Source organism: Nannobrachium achirus (genome assembly GCF_963921795.1).
Source record: "Nannobrachium achirus genome assembly, chromosome: 5".
In the NCBI taxonomy this organism is placed as follows: domain Eukaryota; kingdom Metazoa; phylum Chordata; class Actinopteri; order Myctophiformes; family Myctophidae; genus Nannobrachium; species Nannobrachium achirus.
The window spans coordinates 30,929,771-30,950,747 of NC_137814.1; the positions used below are offsets into that span (position 1 = coordinate 30,929,771).

The window sequence follows — 20,977 nt, forward strand, 5'->3', positions numbered from 1 at the left end:
AACCACTCCATAGCCAGAGGGCCACAGGTTTGATTCCTAGTGTCTGTCCCTTGCCCCGCTCCTGGTTGTGTCTATGCTTCAACCCCTCCGGTGACATACATATATGCATGCAAGAAGCTACCCATAATGTGTGTGTCTAAGGGCGCAATAATATGCAAAGTAACAAATTCCCAGTGCCCAGAAATTATTGAAGATTCCTAAATACAAGCCATATTGACGCATTGCACCATTGCGGGAAGTGCAGTTTCCCCCATGCTATGTCTCATGAAAAACATTGCATTATAGGATATTTATCCACGTTTTCTAATCAGGCAGACGGTGGGTGCTCCCATGAGGACCTCAGATTGAAGTGATTAGAGTGTCTATGGAGAAACACTGATGAGCAGCAGACGGGCGTCACAAGGGGGGGAAAAGTGTGTGAGTGTGTTACTAACGTCCAAGGTGGAGGGGCCTTAATTATTTTATACTTTAGCTATTGAAAAATAGCAGATATACAAGCTCACAGCGCGGCACCGAGTGCCATGCTGCGAGCTTGTAGATTGTAGTAGGCCTAGGATTTTAAATATTCTTGCACAAAGATTTTTCAAAAAAATAGCAGATCTACAAGCTTGCAGCGTGGCACTCGGTGCCATGCTGTGAGCTTATATATCTGCTATTTTTCAATAGTTAAAGCAGAAAATAATGCGTAATAATTTGTACCCAGTCTAAATGGGTTAAACCCCTCCCCCTATGAGGAGACTAATGTCAGGCTTTTTCAGGCAACATCTTGGGTTGTTTCAGGACAAAAGATTTCAGTTTTTGTTTTAAACATTAAACCGGGACATGGGATGTGACACAGGTCATGAACTATGAGTCAAGCCAAGAATGTCAAGGGAAAGGTCTTCCTTCTTCTCCTTTCTTTTAGCAAAATGTAAGTGTAAGCCTTTGGGGAAATTGGGACATTTGAATGTACATTATGATGTTGAAATTGCCGTTTTAGGTTATGGTTGGCATACATTTAGGCTGGCTAGGGAAGTGCTGAAAAGAATATAGTTATGAAAAGAGTTTAGCCAAGCAGTTTTTTACTGGCAGTCACTGGAGCCTCACAAGCACACACTGGTTCCTTTTAAGTATAAGCAATGTGGACAGACAGACAGACAGACAGACGGATATACAGACAGACAGACAGACAGACAGACAGACAGACAGACAGACAGACAGACAGACAGACAGACAGACAGACAGACAGACAGACAGACAGACAGACAGAAACACATTCATGCTTGTATTACATCTGCATCATTAGGCAGCCTATAGGATGTGCAACATTAGTCTCCCAAGTCAAGAGACCCTTCTCCAACAGCTGTTACCGTACATCAGAACAATGACATGCAGAGCCCTGATGGGCGTATAGTAATTGCTGCAATGCTACCATTGCAAGCCTGATGTCAAGTGTCAATGTGTATGAAACTTAAATATTCACTATAAGTGAAGTAATGGTGATTAGGGGACAGGGGGCACCTAGGTGCACTGTACTTAGTGTATATCACACTGTTTAAGTACCGGTAAGTGTGTAACTGCTACTGTAGTTTAGACTGTGACATACTCAATTGCTTCGTTATTGTCCTTTTTTCTTTTTGCTTATTGTGTTCTGTTTTGTTCAGATTTAGTTTTTTCGTCCTTGTATTACTGTCTGTTTAATGTTTATTTTTCTCCTGTCAGCCCTTAGACAGACAGGCCTTAGACACACACAATACAGTGTGACTGAAAGTAAAATTGACCCGTGTCCCCAAGTGCCCATAGAAAAAGCCAATAAAAGAAAATTACCCAAATAAATTTAAATATTACAATCTATACATCAAAATAGCCTGACGAATAGTTTCTATTTTCTTCTTGTTTTATTGCATCAGGTTCTATTAGTGTTGGGGTTAATGTACGAAAGTAAAAAAGAATCTTTTATGAGTTAATGGATAGAACGTCTTTCAGTCATCTGTATTCTGGAGCCGACTGTACTTTGCAAGTGAACATCTTAACCCTATGCACAGTGGTGGTGTCAGCCCTTTTTAAAAATATCCTGGCCACTTTTTAACACTTTACATTTTTTATACCAATAGATGAAACCCGAGTGACCTGCTGACCTCATGCTTTTAGCACCCGCCTGTCACACCACAAGACCGCTGAAGTTCAGGACCTGAAATGTTTTTCACCTTAAGGCCATATGCTGCACAAGCAACCTGTTTAGGTAATAGATGGTAGTGTTGCAAGCACTTTGGCAGTCCTTTTCTGCACATTTCTGCTCTTGTAAAGGGAACACTGTTATCCGCATTGATGCTATCTCTCGTTCCGGGCCCTGTATAATATAAACTAGGGGCAGTATTACCGATAAATATGTGACCTGCTTTACAAAAAAACTTGTTTTGAGCTGTATGTACTGCATGAGAATGAGATTTGTATAGTAACTTAGTTGTATGGACAGTTAGTCGGACATCAACAGCATAATTGCGACTGTAGGTCGCAGTTTACTGTCGGAACCGGCACAGCTTGTCCGTGGCCCGGCCGGGTAACGCCTGAGTGTTTCCCCTGACACATCACAGTGATGGGGACAAAAGGGACCGAGTCACAGTCATGTGGACATCAGGGATCTCCATATATGGGCATAAAAGGGATTTGTTCCCCTGGCATCACAGGGATCTCCATATATGGGCATAAAGGGATAGTCTGTCTGTCTGTCTGGGTAACGCTTGTCATTTTTGTTGATTGACTCTCACGCTCTGACATCACGCTCTGACATCACTGTGATGTCATCGGAACCAAATCCCTATTATTGCCATATATGGAGATCCCTGTGATGTCAGGTGAACCAAATCCCTTTTATGCCCATATATGGAGATCCCTGTGATGCCAGGGGAAATAAATCCCTTTGGCCAAATGGCCAAGACATGGCGCGACCTTGTCGCTTGTCGCCCTGAGGCGTCTTACTGGTGTTATTCAACAGTGTGGGGGGAATTTTCACCAATAATCTTCTCCATTGCTTCAACCAACCTAATTTCAACGCCTAATTTCAAGGTGTTGGCCTTGAAATGGCTACGCATCAGTGTTGACTTAAAAAGGAAAATAAATTCAGGTGGATTCGTTGCTCTCTAGTGAATCGTTATGGAAGGTTTAGTCACGCTCCCTCACAGAAATCGGTTAAGAGTGGAGGCGAATCAGGCGATACCCAACATAAGATTGCATTCCGGTACAAAACATCAAATGTCGATGTCAAATGTTTTATGGCTTAGGATAAACATCACAGTCTGATGAGTTTGCCCTGAGACATGGCCTGCGGACATCAACATAGCAATTTGACTTCAAATATTGACATTCTTGGCAAGGGTGAATGTCGGACTCTGACGGGTTTAGCGTGAGACTAGGTTGCGAGTTACATCTCTAGTTACTTGTGGTGATAAGTGAAAAGGTTCACTGCAGTGCCTCTGGCAATGGAATTGATGTTAGTTGCATCATTTAGACTGGAGGAAAAAAAATACTCTGGCATAAAAGACAAGCCCTCAAAGCCTCTTACTTCTTTGTTTATGACTACTGTCCCTCTATCCCTTCCTCTCCCACTCTTTCTCCCTCTCTCTTTTGCTGTTGTTCCGTATAGCTTAATCCTTCAACAAAGCCCACCCCTGTTCTCCTGACATACTACTACGCTCTCTTTCTTCTGATCCCACGCTTTGTTTCTAGTTTCTACCTCTGTTCCCCTATGCAATACCCCTCTCCATTTAACGTCTCTGTAATGCTCATCCTCTCCTTCTCTCTCTCTCTCTCTCACCTGAGAGTCTCTTCTGTCCCCCAATCCCGTTGCTGTCACGAATTTGTATCACTTCGCCCGCCTCAGCTTTTCCACTGAGAACAACAGCCCACTCTAGTGTCAAATCCCAGAGATCAAGGCCTATCATTGCTTGTTAATCCAGAACCCGGTCATAATCTGCCCATGGTCCCAGCAGGGCCTTTTCTGTGGCACAGACTTTTTTTTTACGTTCTTAACAAACAGATGAACAGAGAGAGAGAGAGAGATTACTGTCCTGATTATCCAAATGGATGGCTGACTCCCCCCTATCTCCCCCCTCCCCACTATAATAAAATATACTGGATAAATCCCAGGTTAGGTTTAGTGGGGGTTTTAGACTGAATGTTTTTCCATTTCAGGTTTGGAGATATTACAAACAGCCTTTTTCCTTTGTGCTGGAGTGGGGGTATCCTACTGTAATTGTGTTTTTTTTTGCCAGGATGAGGGGGTGAGACTGGACAGGGTGTATTTAGTTTTCATTGCTAACTAAAAGCATTAAGGCTTTAACTAAATCCCTGCAATCTGGTATCACCTAAGCTCTCATTCTCCGTCTTGTTCGGAATACCAAGTTTTGACATCAAAGATAAGTCCGCACGCAGCCTGCTTCTCACAGGAGTTTCTTTTCCCGGCATCAGCAATGTTTTAATCACACACTGCTCTTTAGCGGACTTGACCTCACTCTTCTAAAGAGTATTCCATAGGCCACACTGTTATTTTTTTTAAATAAATGTCTTTAAGTCTTTAAGTTTAACCCATTAAGACATGGGGTCGATTCTTTAATGTCTTCTAAATCCTTCTACGTTTTTTGAAAAACGTACGTTTCTATGATCAGTCGGTGGTTCTCAAATATTTCATGTCAAGGACCTCCAAAACGATGTTTTTGGCCGCGGACCCTATCTCAAAACATGTTTTTCCAGGGACCCCCAGAAGCAAAGATTTGAGTTACAAAATTTGAAGCATAAACCATTACTGCTGGGGTCTTCAGCGTTTTCAGGCCAAGGACCTCTTAGTTGAGAGAGAGATGAAGCAGGGACCCCCACAACCTTTTCATAGATTTCATATAGTTTCATTGTTTGACAGCACAATCATTAGTGTGTTTTGGATTCATGTCAATTTGTATTTTTTAGATATTTAACCACTTGAACCGTCAATACTCAATAAACCTTCACTCTGTACTTAGTCTGCTCTTTTTCCCACTACACCAAACCTCTTTGCCGAAAATAGCAGAGGCGTTGTGAGCTTGTAGATCTGCTATTTTTTGGCTAATAGTTCTCAGAATATATTATGGACGCTTGGGTTCAAGTGGTTAATATAAAAAAGGAGAAATCACTCAAAGATTTGGAGGAACTAGTGGGGTCACCGCCGGGTGGCCACTGGGACAGCTTCCAGCAGAGCGTACTGTACTGTACTGTACTGTACATACCTGTGTTTGGGTCCACGGAGAAGTAGGGGTGTCCCTGGCTGATGCTGTAGACCAGCTTGGCACTGTTCCCATACATGCTGTCATCAGCATCTGTGGCTGTCACCTGCATCACTGATGTGCCTAAAGATGTACGACACGGAGACGGAGGCGTGAGACCGTACACTGCAGACATACACACGTTATATCCTCTTCTTCTCACTCTTATGTTTATAGTGTGCATGGGGCATGGTTTACAAATCCTGTGGTTCTTGCTAATAATGTTCTATATAGCTTGAGGAACCGAATATAACATGGCACCACTTCCCTATCCTATTGAACTCAATGGAGTTTTGATTTGTGTTCTCAGGCTCGATATGGTAAGCATTGGTCTCATTGTAAAGAAATTGGGGGAGGAGAGAAGAGGAGTCTTTTTGTACTACTTCTGGCATACCGATAGTTTTCATTCCTGCTTTACACTGCACCAAGCACAATGCTTGCCCACTCACTTGGATATAATTTTGGTGCAATTACGTAACTATAGAATCTAATTCAATATACATACCAATGTCGGACCTCTCCGGCACGCTCCCAGTGTAAACCTCCTTGGTGAACTGGGGCTCGTTGTCATTGATGTCGTGCAGTTTGATGATGAAGTCCGTCTCAGGCTCCAGCTTGGAGCCTGTCCTCCTGTCAACCACGGTGGCCTTGAGGATGTAAGAGGCCTTCTCCTCGCGGTCCAGGCGGCGCGTGGCGTGCAGGTCACCGTTGTTCTCGTCGATGACGAAGATGCCGCCAGCCCCCTCTCCGGAAAGGACGTATTTCACCGTTCCGTCGAGCTTGTCCTTGTCCGACTGAAGCTGCAGAGAGGAAACAGAGGCACAGTCATGCATTAGTCACAGTACACATGGGGATGATTGAGAACAAACATAATCCAGACACCAATTTGTGAAAAGACAGAAAGGATTTTCTCCTTCAATTTTGTTTTGCCCATGCCTGGAGTGTAAAAATATCCACATGCGTTTTTTTGTTGATTCTGAAAAATCTTCTCACACAGAACACGTACACACACGCACTCGCACAGACACACGGACACACACACACACACACACACACACACACACACACACACACACACACACACACACACACACACGCACACACGCACACACGCACGCACACACACACACACACACACACACACACACACACACACACACACAGTCACGAGTCAGCAACATCCTGACATTGCAGCCCTATGGGAATATGTGTGGGTCACCAACTGTCAAGCCATCACTCCTAAAACATAACAGACTTGACAAGAATGATTTGCAACCGTTTAACCCCTCGTGTAACCAGGGTAGCCATTTGGCTACTGGCCACTGGCAGGTCGCTTGCTATTCAGCACTTGTCTTCAGCCAGGCTTGAACATCAGCCAAATAACCTTCTCCACTCACCAGCTTTGAAAGGCTGAATGAGAAACACTGTCTTATCCGATCCACCACTTGAAAACGGATCCTCAAGTGGTAAAACTCTTGTTGTTTTGATTTAAGCCGTTTACGAGGCGATGGCGAGGAGGCGATGGCGGTGTTACATGAATGCAGCTGTCGGTTACACACAGACCCTCCTTCACACCCGGCATTAACCCATTTAGGCCTAGAATTATTGAATGCTTTAACCAGTGAAAAATAGCAGATATACAAGCTCACAGCGCGGCACCGAGTGCCGCGCTGCGAGCTTGTAGATCTGCTATTTTTGAAAAAGTCGTGACAATATGTGCAAATCATTGAATATATGTATTTTCAAAGCGAACGTTTGTAACTCAAATTTTGCTTCTGGGTGGTCCCTGGAACTAGATATTTTGAGATGGGGGTCCGTGGCCAAATAAATATAATTTTGGGGGTCCTTCACATGAAAAGGTTTGAGAACCAGTGACATAGTAGTCTCTCAAGAACAGACTAACTGAGCTCCAGTTAAGTGAAAAGGACCTTTTCTTTGATGATGGCTGGCCAGATTGCTGACATATAGAAACATAGGTTTTTTCCAAAAATCTTAGAAGGATTCAAAAGACACTTATAGAATCGGGTCAAAATTCAAATTTTCACGTTTTTTCAAAAATAGCAGATCTACAAGCTCGCAGCGCGGCACTCGGTGCCGCGTTGTGAGCTTGTATATCTGCTATTTTTCAATAGTTAAAGCATAAAATAATGATACACAATAATGTGTACCCCGTTCTGAATGGATTAAGATGCAACCCCAGGAAATACAGAGAAATCACATCTCCCTTTCCCACGCAAAATGCAAATTGTCATGCTTGTCACGTGTATCCTTCAGAGGGATGACAAGTATTTTGGAAAATTACATTCCACGGCTCTCATGGGTTTTATCTTTTGAGGAGTTACTAGTTTCGCTAGCTGCGCAAAATATGTATGTGTAATTTGATTTGGTATGCATTTTCGTATTTTAATCATAATTCTATCTGTCAATCTGTCAATCTAGCTGGCTGGTTGAGTAAATATATAAATCTATCTGTGTCTTCTGGTACTTCAGTGTTTGAATCCAGGCAATCAATCTGAGTGTCCCTCGCCTGCTGGTTAGAGAATAGCAGCTAGGCGAATAGACCTACACTTGTTCTTCCACCAAACACCCTCCGCTAATACTTTGGCAAAGCCCTTCCCTTTGTAGCAGCACATTCAGACCTCACAACGCACCGCAGGCAGCGCGGTATGAGACACGAATGGACAGACGGTGGGAGGAAAGCAAGACGAAAGAACAAGTGGAGAAAACCGGAGAAGAGGCGGGTGGTGGAGGAAAAAAAACAGAAAAACAGAGAGAGAAAGGAAAGCAAAAGACAAAACGGTGAAGGAAAGGTGCAAAGGGAAATCGAACAGAAGGAAAAAAGCTATAGGAAATGTATGAATGAAAGACTCGACAACATGAAAGTTCAAAAACAACAACAACAACAGCAGCGGCGGCAGAAATAACAACAGAAGCCATATGTGAATAGCAGGGGTCGGGGGGTGGGGGCTATAGGAGCTCCGGGAAGAAGCGAGAGAGCGAGGGATGAGAGAGGAGAGGGGCCAGAGCGGGGCTGCTCTGCCAGGAGGATTTAACATCTGTAGATGGGAGCTTCTTGGTGCTGTCGGCGGAGATCACCTCGCTTTACCATAATACCTGCAGCACACACCTGCCATCCCTCATGTCTCTCCCTCTCTCTCTCTCTCTCTCCCTCTCATAAAACCTGACACTCCCTGCAGCAATAACCCACCCTGCCGCTCTATCGCTCTTTCATTCCCTCCCTCCCTCCCTCCTTCGCTCTCCCTCTATGTCTTTCTCGCCTTTACTTCCTCACGATTTGCTTCCAATCCCCCTCCACCCCCCCCCCCCCCCCCCACACACACACACCCCCCACCCCATTTCGCTCACCGCTGTCTCTCCCTCCTGTCATTTCTCTTTCCCCGCCCCCCCCCCCCCCCCCCCTTCCCCCCTCCCCACCTTTCTTTCAGTCATTCTCCACCTGAAGTGGCATAGTGCCTGCGGTGCGCTGCGTTCCAGCTCTCATCCCTGCCTCATACCTCCAGGCCTGCACTTACTTACTGCACTCATCATGAAACCCCATGAAACATGCATTAGCCCTCACACCTTTCAGAGAGAGAGCGAGAGAGAGAGAGAGAGAGAGAGAGAGAGAGAGAGAGAGAGAGAGAATATGCGGATGGATGGAGGGACTGCAAGCAGAAGGGGTGTGCGTGCGTGCGTGGGTGCGTGCGTGCACGTGCTCAAACGTCTAATAGAATTGCCCTTAATGTTATTTTTCAGACCCTATACCTGTGGAAAGCATGAAGTATGCATGAATGCGATGAAACTACCTCACACATGCGATGTATTTACTTGCACACACACACACACACACACACACACACACACACACACACACACACACACACACACACACACACACACACACACACACACACACACACACACACACACACACACAAACAAAACAAATCCTGCATCAATCTTTTCCCATTTCTCTGAGCAGCTGCCCCTTTTCCCCGGCCTCTCTATTTCTGTTTTTCCGTTTTTGTTGCTTGTCCCTCGCTCTGTGACTCTCTTCCCCCTCCCCACCTTCCATTCTCTTGCTCTCCGTGTCCCTCCTTCCATTTTTTCTCTTCTTCTTCTTCTTCTCCCACTTCCCTTTTCTCCTTTCTTTTCCTTCTCTCTCTCTCTGTGTCTCTCCGTCTGTCTCTCCCAGGGGTATATGGGGAGCAGGGTACATCCTTAGGGGTTGGAGTAGTGGTGTGACAGTGTGAATCTCGTTAGCAGGCGGTGAGCATGTCAGGCCTGCTGGCATTATTAGGCTCCCTGTGACAAGGTGAATCACACAGCACTATGCTTTCCTCCACACTCTGACTGGGAGCAGGGGCACATGCACCATCCACCAGCAGCTCAGCGCTCTACTCCTCAACCACTCAGACACGTCGCCCTGTCTTTAAAAAATTAATAAATGACACGTTGGTCCCTTCCTTAACCGGTGGTTACATTTTTTTTATGTAACTGTGCCAAAGAGTGAGTGCAAAGCCTCCTGTACCTTTGGGGAACATACGTTTTGCAGAATAACTGCTTGGTGATTAAGAGCTATTTGGATGTGTGCAGGTTCATGGGACAGTCACGGCACAGACAGGTCACCCCCAGAGCCCTGACATCAACGTCACTGGCAAAGAGTGCTGCAGGGAGGCTGTCTTTTTGTAGGCCGTCCCAGAATTTACAGCCACCATGCGTTCCCATGAGTTACGGTGGAATTGGGAAATTCAGAAAATAAGCTATAAAGAATCACACCCGCTGTGAAGTGAGCGGTGCCTTTTAAATTACTATCCTTGATCGTGATTGGTGTACAAACATCCTGGGAATCTTGGCCAATGCCAAGCTTTGTGGGACATACGGATGGACATACAGTACACACAAAGCCAGATGTAGGAGCGGTTAGCACCGCTCAATGATAAGCTATGTAGTCATGGTATTAGTGTAACAAAAATGAGTTAAACTAGATCATCTCCACAAATCAACGCCCCCTTTTGAGCGGTGCCCATGGAAGGAGCTAAGCTCCTACCTCTGGCGGTGTCCGTATGTGAGAGAGAAGGTATATTCACAGAGGAAATGGATGACATGTGACACCTGTCATGATGAGCCAATTAGCCAGATTCAAATCTACGACCTTGATTATGTGATTATGCAGTAAGAGTGCTCACTGCCTGAGTTACAGGGATCCTCAGACATGTCTCACAGCGTCACAGCATCCCACAATTACAATCCCATAGCGGTAGGGTTGTAGGAGATGGTGAAACCTCAAGGCTGATTCTACAAATATGCCTTCTAAAACCAGACCGGTAGTTTTCAAAAAGAGCAGATGTACAAGCTTGCAGCGGGGTTTTTTTGTCCTGATTTTCACTGCCTCTAATCTCGTTCCGATGCGGCTCCATTGCGTCAGTTTGCTCAAGGCCTCCTCATCCTCTCAGACTCGCCTCCCTACGGTCCCTTTCTCCCCAACACCCACCCCCCCCTCCTCCTCATCCCCTCAGACTCGCCTCCCAGTGGTGGTAAGTATAGTAGATTTACTTTACTGGAGTGTTTCCAATTTACAATACTTTTACTTCAACTCCACTACATCTCGGATGCAATTATTGTACTTTTACATCCACTACATTTATTTGAAAACTTTAGTTACTAGTTACTTGGTAGATTTGGATTATTATTACAAAACATACACAGTGATGGGCAGTAGCGAGCTACAAGTAGCGGCGCTACATAGCTTAACTACATTTCTCAGTAGCGTCACGGTAGCGCAGCTCCTTTTGAACCAGCGTAGCTGTAGCGTAGCGGAGCTATTTTTAGACTCCAGTAGTGACGTAGCGTGCAACAAACGCTACACGTTACTATCCCGGCGAAATTTGACTGCTAAATAACGTTTGTGAGGAAAATAATTCCCAACAGATCCCCAAACATGTTGTTCTGCACAGCGCTGCATGCTTTCACTTCACTGTGTTGAGTACGACAGCGACTGACACTTCAGCCCGCATCTAGAGGGATGTATGGCTCTTTGAAGTGAGACCGAGCCAACGATCTGTCTCACTATATGCGCTCTCTACTACGCACTCTCTACTGCGCGAACCGGATCCCATCGTTCACTTCAAAGAGCCGTTCAAAAGATTCAATTCGTTCGCGAACGTCCCACCTCTGCATGCCCGCACCATGTTCAGGGAACGTGTGAGAAGTGAGACTGAGAACAACTGACATACAAGCTCACATCGCGTTGCAAATGCCAACATTGTGAGCTTGTAGATCTCCGGGGGCGGAGCATAAATCAGGCTTCAGCCAGAGATGGACAGTACTCGAAGTACTTGAGTAAGAGTACAGAGTACTCCTGGTCACACTCCAATCCACAGTAAACTCAGTCAAAATGTTACAAGTAAGAGTAAAAAAAGTACTTGCTTTTAAATAAACGTATGTATTCAAGAGTGCATACCGGTACATGCTTTTAAAAATAAGCTACTTGAAGTACAAATAAAAGTAAAAGTACTCAAGTACATTTCCACCGCTGGCTGCAGCTAATCAACTGTTTCGACAAAACAGTGAGCACACAAGTCACTGCAGTGCACTCTTTTGTCCACGGCTAACTAATGACAGTGAAGTGGCAATTTAAGGACCTTTTAGACATTTTTAATACCTAAAGTGGGGTCTTCAACAGGGGGTCCGCGACCCCTAGGGGGTCCGCGGAGGTACTGCAGGGGGTCCGCGAAATTATTGCTTAAAAAAAAAAGATTTCAAAAAATGTTTTTGTTTTTTTACATTTATGTTAAAAAAATAATCATGATTCTATCCATTTTGAATAGCTTGAATACATGATTACTATGCAATTGACAGATTGTTGATATTATTGACATTGGTTCTCAGTTAATAAGTAGTATGTTTAGAAATGGTAGTGGTACGGCCCACCCTGCTCGCTGTAACTTGTACATATTTAAAATAAAAAATATGTCGTAGCCCCGACCCCCCCACCCTACGAGGTGGTAGGGTAGGGGGTCCCTGCTCCATCTTCCCATCAGTTTGGGGGTCCCCGGCCTGAAAACGTTGAAGACCCCTAAACAAATATAAATAAAAGACCAAAACTACATCAAAAGTTATCGTCAAATTGACTATAGTAAAAGAGGCACACATTGTGAAAATGGCAGATCTACAAGCTCCAAACGTGAGCTTGTAGATCTGCTATTTTCACAACATTTATCGGTGGAACAGAGTGAAACTAAATGTAATGCCTCAACTCCTAATTCCAATTGATTGTCAGGGTGGGGTCCCCAGTTCAAAAAGGATTTTTGGGGGGGTCACAGCCTGAAAAGGTACACATTTAATGTGTACGTAAAGTAAATTAAAAAAAGTAAATTAAAGGATGACACAAAAAGCCAGACATAAGGGCTTGTTTCCAGTTTTATAATAATCAACCGAACTGAGCATTTTTTGCCTGCCTATTTGTTTGGTGGAAAGTTGTACTTGATCATGAAGTTGATTAAAAAAATAAAAAAAAAGTAGCTTTGTAGTAGTTAGCTACTTTTCCCGTGTAGCTTGTAGCTTGCTTTGCTACATTTTCTGTGGGTAGCTTCGTTGTAGCTTAAGCTATATTTCATCAAGGGTAGCTTGTAGCTTAGCTTACTACATTTTCCAAGTAGCTTGCCCATCACTGAACATACATTAACCACTTAACCACCAGCCCTAGATACATTTCGGCGTTTTGAAAATAGCAAAGCCATTTGAAATTACAAGCTCACAATGCGTCGCGATGCAGCGCATTGTGCACTTGTAGATTTACTATTTTCAAAAGATGTTTGTACATTTGAAAACTTGAAATGGGACATTCTGCATTCTGAGTACTTTTACTGTTGGTTGCTACTAGTAAAACATGCAAGTACTTTTTAATTTCCACCACTGTCGCCTCCCTACAGTCCCATTCTCCCCAACACCTTCTCCCCTGTATCCCCCTCCCAGGGACGTGCTGGCCATTGGGAAAAGCGGGACAACTCCCGGCTTCATTCGGCCGGTTCATTCCCGGCCGGTCCAGGCCGGCCATTAGGAAAAAATTAAAAATAAAATGTCGGCCTTCGTTCCATTTTGGGGGCTGGGCGGCCAACAAAGTAAATTGTCACTGTCGGGCAGAAACCTCGTATCTCCAAGTTTCAAATTTATAATTTTTTTCGCAAAGCAAAGCCCTGCTTCATCATATAAGGCTGTTGCACAAAAGTAGTGAAAACAGCAGATCTACAAGCACACAACGCCTCGCGGTGCGAGGCGTTGTGTGCTTGTAGATCGGCTGTTTTCACTAGTTTAAATCATTTTTAAAATGATAAATACAAAACAAACGGTTTTGGACATACAAGGTTTCCACCCGACAACGACTAAATATAACTTATGTAATTGGCCCACTGGCTTGTCACTTGTCATGATCTGAAATGGCAAATCTTTGAGTAGCAGCAGCGCTATAGAGGGATCTCTCTCTCTATAGCGCGCAATGAGGGCCTACAACTCTTTCCCGGGCTGAATCAGGGGCCAAGCACGTCCCTGCCTGTATCCCCCTCCTCACTCTCTGAGGTGTTCCTCAGGGCCATCTCCTGGGCCTCCTCACCACCACGGTATACTCTAGGAATGGGGACAGTTCCCCGTGGGAAGTCCCCAACCCCCTTCTTTACGCTGCTATGGCATTCAAAATTCAAAAAGGAACCTTTATGTGTTATTTTTGAAAGAAAAAGAAAGAAAGAAAGAAAGAAAGAAAGAAAGAAAGAAAGAAAGAAAAACTGTGGCTTGTCCTTCGGTTGCACAATGTCAACGTTTAGGAGGCACAGGCTGCATACTGTGAAAAGTCTAGAATATGTTACAACACACGATGTACACAACAAACCTTTCAAATTATTATTATTTTCATATTTCTCTCAGAAGTGGCTGAATGCATTAATATGGAAGTGCCATGTTTGAATAAGTATATTTTATTTTTTTATGCTTTCACAGGAGGGATTTTGAGACCATACATCAATAGCTTTCTAGTCTTCATGTTCAAAGCGAGGTTCAGGGGAGAGGTAGGAACTGACTTAATTACTTCCCTCTCTTGCCTTTTAATTGCTCTCACTCCATTAAACCTTAAGGCGCGGTCAGTAGCACTAAACATACACGAAAACCAAATAACTAATTAATCCGATGGCCAAGATATGATAAGGTCAGAGTTCACATTTGTTGAACTCTGTTATTTGGTTATTAAGTAGGCCAATAAAAACACATTTTCTGCCGGGAATAAAAAAGGGGTCACATTTTGTAAGCTCTTATACAATGCTTTGAGACTACAGACAGCAAAACACCCCGGTTCAGTTGTGAGGCAGGAATAGATGGCACAATCATTGATAAATATTTTATATCGCGTGGCTTTTCCTGAAAGACAATATTGCTGCTGCTAGTGCTGTTCCACTAATGACAGGGAGAGGAAATGCTCTACAATACCAGCTGCCTCAAATAGCTTTGTTTTGTTGCTATATTTGAGGATGGAATTAAGATCTGACCACCCCATTACACTGACAGGCAGTTTCTCATGCCTACATACTGCAGCTGCTCCCCCAACTTGCATTATTGAGGTTTCCCCTCCTTGCTCAGACACATGAGGGGTTGGTCACATTTTAGCTGTGTTGACATAATTACATTTTTGCCTCGCTTTATTCAACAGAGATGAGCCCTGGCTGAACAATGCTAGTCTCACATAGCCAGATGATAAGAGATCTTTGCCTAGATATGTCTGGTGACGTCTAAATTCAATTATATAGGAGTTAGAAATGAAAGAAAAAGTGTTTTCTAAGTGGTGGCCGTAGGTTTGTAAGCCGGTGTTCTTCCACTGTTCTAGCTCATACATAGAATTTTGATTACCCCAGATGTATCAGTAAGCAGAGATCTCTGATTGTCTGGCTACACGAAACAGGAACAATGGTGCCAGTGCCCTTAGGCAGGAGTTCAGGAAAACAGAAAAGACAAAAGCTGGATGCCAGGTTAATATTTATCCATGTTCAATATCAGTCAATGGGGTGTTTGTTTTCTTTAAGGTCATCATAAGCTGCAAACGTATGCTGTCGCTTGGCTAAACATCTACAACACTGTCAAAGTATTAAGGGCTATGTCATTTCTGACATTATTTCCCACAGTCCCAAAGTCCTCTTTAATACATTAAAAACAGTACTTTATTCTGCATGTTTACACTGCTTCTCTTTGTAAACATTTAAGTATTAAAAATAGCTTGTGACAAAATAATAACCACTTTATTTATTTTCTTTTTTTAAAGTAATCGTTCTGCTCAACTGCCACAAGATTTTCCTTCACCCCTTCTTCTTAGAGAAGAAGGGGTTTCTTCTTAGAGAAGAAGGGGTTGCATTAGACATTGTCAGACTCAGTATTTTGTCTAAAAAAGGTTTTTATCTAAAAAAGGTTTTTGTCTCAACAGTTGCCATTTGGTTGGTGAATTGAATTATTTGCATTCTCTCTTGGTCCGTCTCTTTCTCTGTCCTGAGTTGTGCCTTAACTTTCTTTCTCATTGTAGTTTTCAAATTCTTCCCCCTACCTCCCCCATTTACTCTCTGCTCTCTTCAAATCTTTTGTATCATCTTTCTTTCTTTAACTGCTCCCTTGTTTTCCACGTGTTTCAATTCTCAATCTGCCCTCATCTTGCTCCATCCGTCTTCATGTCTTTCTTGTATCTAACAGTTCGGCCTCCATCTTTCTCCCTTGTTTACTCCACTCCTCCTTGCCTATTCAGAGATTCCTCCCTGAGCTCTCTTCACTTTCTCACTTGTTCCTCCTCTGCCCTTGTTTCTTCTTTCTTTCTTCCTCCCCTTTTTATCTCCCTCCCTCATTCTCTCTCCATCCCTCACTATCTATCATCATCTCCTCTGACTTTCTCTCTCTCTCTCTCTCTCTCTCTCTCTCTCTCTCTCTCGCTCTCCCCATCTTCTTTCCACTCTCTGGTCCCCGCTGCCTTCAGTACCCTGCAGCCACGCAGTGTGATCCAATGTGAGTGTCTTGCCGCTGAGAAATCCTGCGGGCCTGTGAGGCGGCGCCTGCATCCGGAATTCCTCCCGCCTAGATCACAAACACACCGAGCCCCCTGCCGGCTCACCAACAACACCTCATGGCACATCCAACAGACAAACCAAAATGACAAAAGCCCTTCGGTCACTTTCACGGAGGGTTTTCTCACAGACAGAAGAGGGGCTGTTCTAGAGTCCTTCTGCATCCCTCTCTCCCTGCTGCGTCTGTCTCTCCTCACACAATATCACTAGCGCACGCTGGTCCCCCGCGGTTGAAAGCAACTTGCAGGCATCTGGAAACCTTGAATAACCCGGCAGGGAGGATGGGGTGCCCGCTCGCTCGTGCCTTGTTTTCTCTCTCTCTCATTCTTTTTGTCTCAGTCAAGGACTCTTGTTTGTCTCAAAGGCGCCTCTGTTTCTCCCTCATAACTGATGTGCTGAAACCAGGAGTCATATGAAGCAGCACAACAGCTCCGGGGCGCCTGGGTAGCGAGTGCAACAGCAAACTCTCCCCTTATTACCCGTGACATCACACGCTTGGTGCCAGATGTAGCCTAATAATATGTCTGTGTGAACTTCACTGAGGTGTCACATCTGCAGGGCTCCTCCTGACTCTCATGGCTGCTGGCAGGTGATCCTTTTGGAGGTAAAAAGCCAGCTCTTCATCATCATCTTTTCATGGTACTAGCAGGCAAACACCCATTTACTTTTTTGGGTTGTTTTGAAGTCTGCAAACAGAAGCACTATAGCCTAATACAAGTCAGCCGAGTTGCAGTCGTGTTTAATGATCTGTTTTCCAGTCTGGAAAGTTAACATCAGCCAAAGATGATACTGGTGGCTCAGCTGGCTGCTGTAAGCAAACAAGCAAACACATATCCATCTTACCAAGCCACAGCTCATGTCCTGTTTTCACACTTCAACATCTTTCTCTCAGCCAGGCACGTGAACACATAGACATCAAAGGGGGCTTGAGCCCCTGCCCTTTTATCAGTCTGTAAAAAGTGCCCTCTCCAGACCATGAATGCAGGTTTTACTATGGTGAAAGAAATGCAAATGCCCTCTTTCCATGCCATACCTGAAGGCAGCATTCAAGAGAATAGCCTTGTCCAAACTCTCCTGAACTTGAATGCAGCGTCTTATGTTGAAAGAATTGCCCTCACTGGGTCGAAATCCATGCTGTATGCTACATCTACTATTTAGTGTGGTATCAAGAACTGAGCTTGAGGTCTGCTATTTTCAATATTTTCACCAAAAGGCCCTTTTAGAAATTTCAGCCCCTGCCTCTCCAACATTCTCTGCACGTCCCTCTCTTAGCCTTCTCTTTCCTGTTTCTCCGCACTGAACTCTGACAATTTACAATGTAGGCATTTAGCAGACACTCTTATCCAGAGAGACTTACACTTGAAAGGTCAGCGTAAGTGGCATGAACCCTATAGTCAACAAACAACAGGGTACAAAGAAAAGCAATACAATGCCACTAAGTCACTTGGATACCAGGGTAAACATCAAATCTAGCATATAGCATCTACCAAAACAACATCTAAAGAACATTATGTACAGGGATGGTCAAGTAGCCGCCAGGCTAATGGCATGGCACCGTGTCTTGGTACTGTGTCGTGTTCTAAATGGGTAACAAGTTGTAGCATGGTTGTAGATATTCCATGGAGATAATACTAGACAATCAAAAGTGGGAAAGCCAAATGCATATCATTTTGGGGGTCCTTGACATGAAAATGTTTGAGCACCACTGATATAGCAGCATACGTTTTTCAGAAAATTGTTTTAGGATTTAGAATTTGTAGAATCTGCCTCAGGTGTTAATGGGCTAGTCATCACATGATACAAATAATCTATTCACAATGGCCTCATCTTCAGACTGGTCCAGATGTCCTTGAGCAGAGCACTGGAACCCCCCGTCTCTCTCACTCTCTATAAACCGTTTTGGATAAATGAGTCAAGTTAACGCCTCAAATGTAAACGTTCCACAACGCTGAGCAGTCCTGATGAAGCTGTATGGTGAAAATGTGCTGTCGGCTGATGTATTCTTGTATTTCAGCATTTATCCAATCACTTGTTTTCTGCTGTCACAAGCACTGAGGGAAGGGAAGGCTACATGCTGATGCTTGCAGGGCATCTGCTATTCGTGCGCCGTTTGAAGTCTCCCTTCGCTGTTTGTGTATGACAATGACACCCCATTGGGAGAAATCACAATAAAAAGTGTATGACGAACCAAAACTCCAGACGGCTTTACAGTGCGAAGTGTACACAACACATCACACAGTGGAATAATTTTAGAAATGCAGCTCACCACGCTGACAGTTCGGGAGGACCTTCTACAACGCTGGTATTTTCTATAAGATTCTTCTTTTTTTTTTACACTTGTGGGGGTCTATGACAGCACAGCGGCGATACACAGGAAAGGAAAACAGCGAGGATGCAGTGCGACACCGCTCTCGAGTCTGTTTGGAAAGAGGTACGGTTGTGATTACGTGGTCAGCGGCACATAAACTGGTTGAAGGACCAGGGTGCTCCTCACCTCCAGTTGCTCCTGATCAGACCGTACTGTGCCTTGCCCACCCATATCATGGACTGCTCCGCACCCTCTGCCCTCTTGTGTGGACTGATAAACAAAACGGATAAACAAACCAGTGTGTGTGTGTGTGTGTGTGTGTGTGTGTGTGTGTGTGTGTGTGTGTGTGTGGCAATAAAGTATTTCTGTATTGCCTTGGGGTAATGTTTGCATTGTGTTTTTGTGTGTGGGTGGGTGTACGTGCCAGCGAGTGTGTGCGCGCACGTGTATTGTCTTCGCTGTATCTATGCATTATTCTATGGTTTAGTGCTGTACTTACTTTATATACTTATTGTCTACTATGCACTTTTGGACTTTTTAGTCTGTGCTGCCACCATGAATTCCCCCCTTGGGGGATTTATAAAGTCTTATCCCATCCTATCCTTGCCCATCTTTTAGCAAACAAAATCAATGAAATCATGTTTTCTTAGCGTATCTTGCTGTGCAATCCAGCATAAGTCCAATTTAATTGGATCATCATTTAAACTGGGTGCTTTTTGCAAGAGTCATTGCTAGTTGAGCTTCAAGGCTATGTACTGTAAAGCTTGCAATGAGGCTGTCGTGTTTGTATGTGTGTGTGTGCACGCAGCCAGGTTGGTTAACCATCCGAGTTTAAGGTCACCCTGGTTGCCCTGCTTTTGACATGATTTTACATGAAGGACAAAAGCTGACAGATTTGTTTTTACCCCGTTCATTAAAAGAACAGAAAAAAGGAGGAATTCAGATCACACTGTTTGATGAACCTCCATTTTGAAATGTTCAGTTGGGCGGCTTACTGGCTTTGTATCATGTTTGGACTTTGATGAGTGCTACATGAGAGGAAACTGTCTAACACTATTATAAAATTATGCCGCTGGAAGATCTCCAACAATACAAGCAGTGAAAGAAAAACTAGCCTGTTATAAAAAGGGAGCGGCTATGCCGTGTGAGAGGCACGATTCATACTCCATCGTTCGACTGTATCTCATGTGAAGATCTGCTATTTTCTGTGCAGGACACCATTGTACGTTTAAATATGAATCACACTTAACCCCTTGTACCCCAGCATGCCTACAAGCAGGCCTGTAATTTTGTTATTTTAGGGGCAAGGCCACTTGGCCTTTGGTGTTGTCCATTTTTTGGAGGGCACAAAGGCCAAATGCCAGGGCAGGAAGGCCATCAAATAAAACAAGATTTTAGTCGATTGAAAGAATTTGTTTAATTTAAGGGTTAGGGATAATAACCTAATCTGCAGTGAAAAAGATAAATGATGGTATTTACAATCTGATCCATGCTCAGCCCTGCACCAATCAAAGTCACTGGATTGGTTAAAAGATGGGGACTCGGGGGAGTTCAGATTTCAGAATCTCAACAAAAGACACTGGTGTCTACATGACAAGAAAAGACACCGGTGTCTACTGTCTACATCAAGAAAAGAAACAAGAAACAAGAGAAACAAGAAAAGAACAAGAAAAAGACAGAGGAAAAAGTATTACAGTCAGCTGGGACATTAAGGCCACTGTGGCCTCAGGTCATGCCATTGGTTTGAGGGGCACAAGGCCAAACTGAGGGGCAATGGCGGCCATGGCCTTTATGGCCTCCATGAAATTCCTGTCCTGCCTACAAGCTCACAACTCTTCATGTTGCAATGCGTTGTGAGCTTGTAGATCGGCTATTTTTGATGACGAGATTTGATATATTGGTATTTATGGGTTAAGACGAAGCAGAGCCTCTTACCTTGCCGATGTACTGGTTCTCTGTGCCAGTGAACTCTTCCTGGAGGAAGAACTGGTTCCACATCCATCCTCTTCTCACTCTCTTCAGCAGCTTCCCCCCTACCACAGCTGGCTCCACTTTGTCACCGCCTCTCTCCCTCCTCTCCACACCAGTCCGCGGTCCAACTAGGGACATGGCATCCATGGATAAGCACATGTAGGCCCATAGTAGGCCTAACAAGCTAGTCCTCATGACTCCTAGTATGGATGAAGTCAAGCACAGCCTGGACTGTGTTTGCGCTCTCTATCTCCCCAGACGGACTATAGCGTTGGATTGGGAGATGGGTCCGTCGCTCATGTTCCTCTACGTTTCATTGGTTAGTAGTCGGTGGGTGGAGTTGT

General features: G+C 44.3%; 1 protein-coding gene across 1 annotated transcript in view; it reads right to left on the reverse strand.

Moving 5' to 3' along the window:
• Positions 1-20,660, reverse strand: part of LOC308285712 (cadherin-6-like) — a gene marked incomplete at both ends in the record, with an annotated part of 45,928 nt that extends 25,268 nt beyond the window's left edge. The window contains 3 exons of the mRNA XM_080726556.1: positions 5,235-5,354; positions 5,776-6,070; positions 20,598-20,660. Of these exons, the coding sequence (XP_080582682.1) occupies positions 5,235-5,354; positions 5,776-6,070; positions 20,598-20,660 (478 nt within the window). The remainder of the gene's footprint in view (positions 1-5,234; positions 5,355-5,775; positions 6,071-20,597) is intronic.
• Positions 20,661-20,977: the final 317 nt, after the last annotated feature.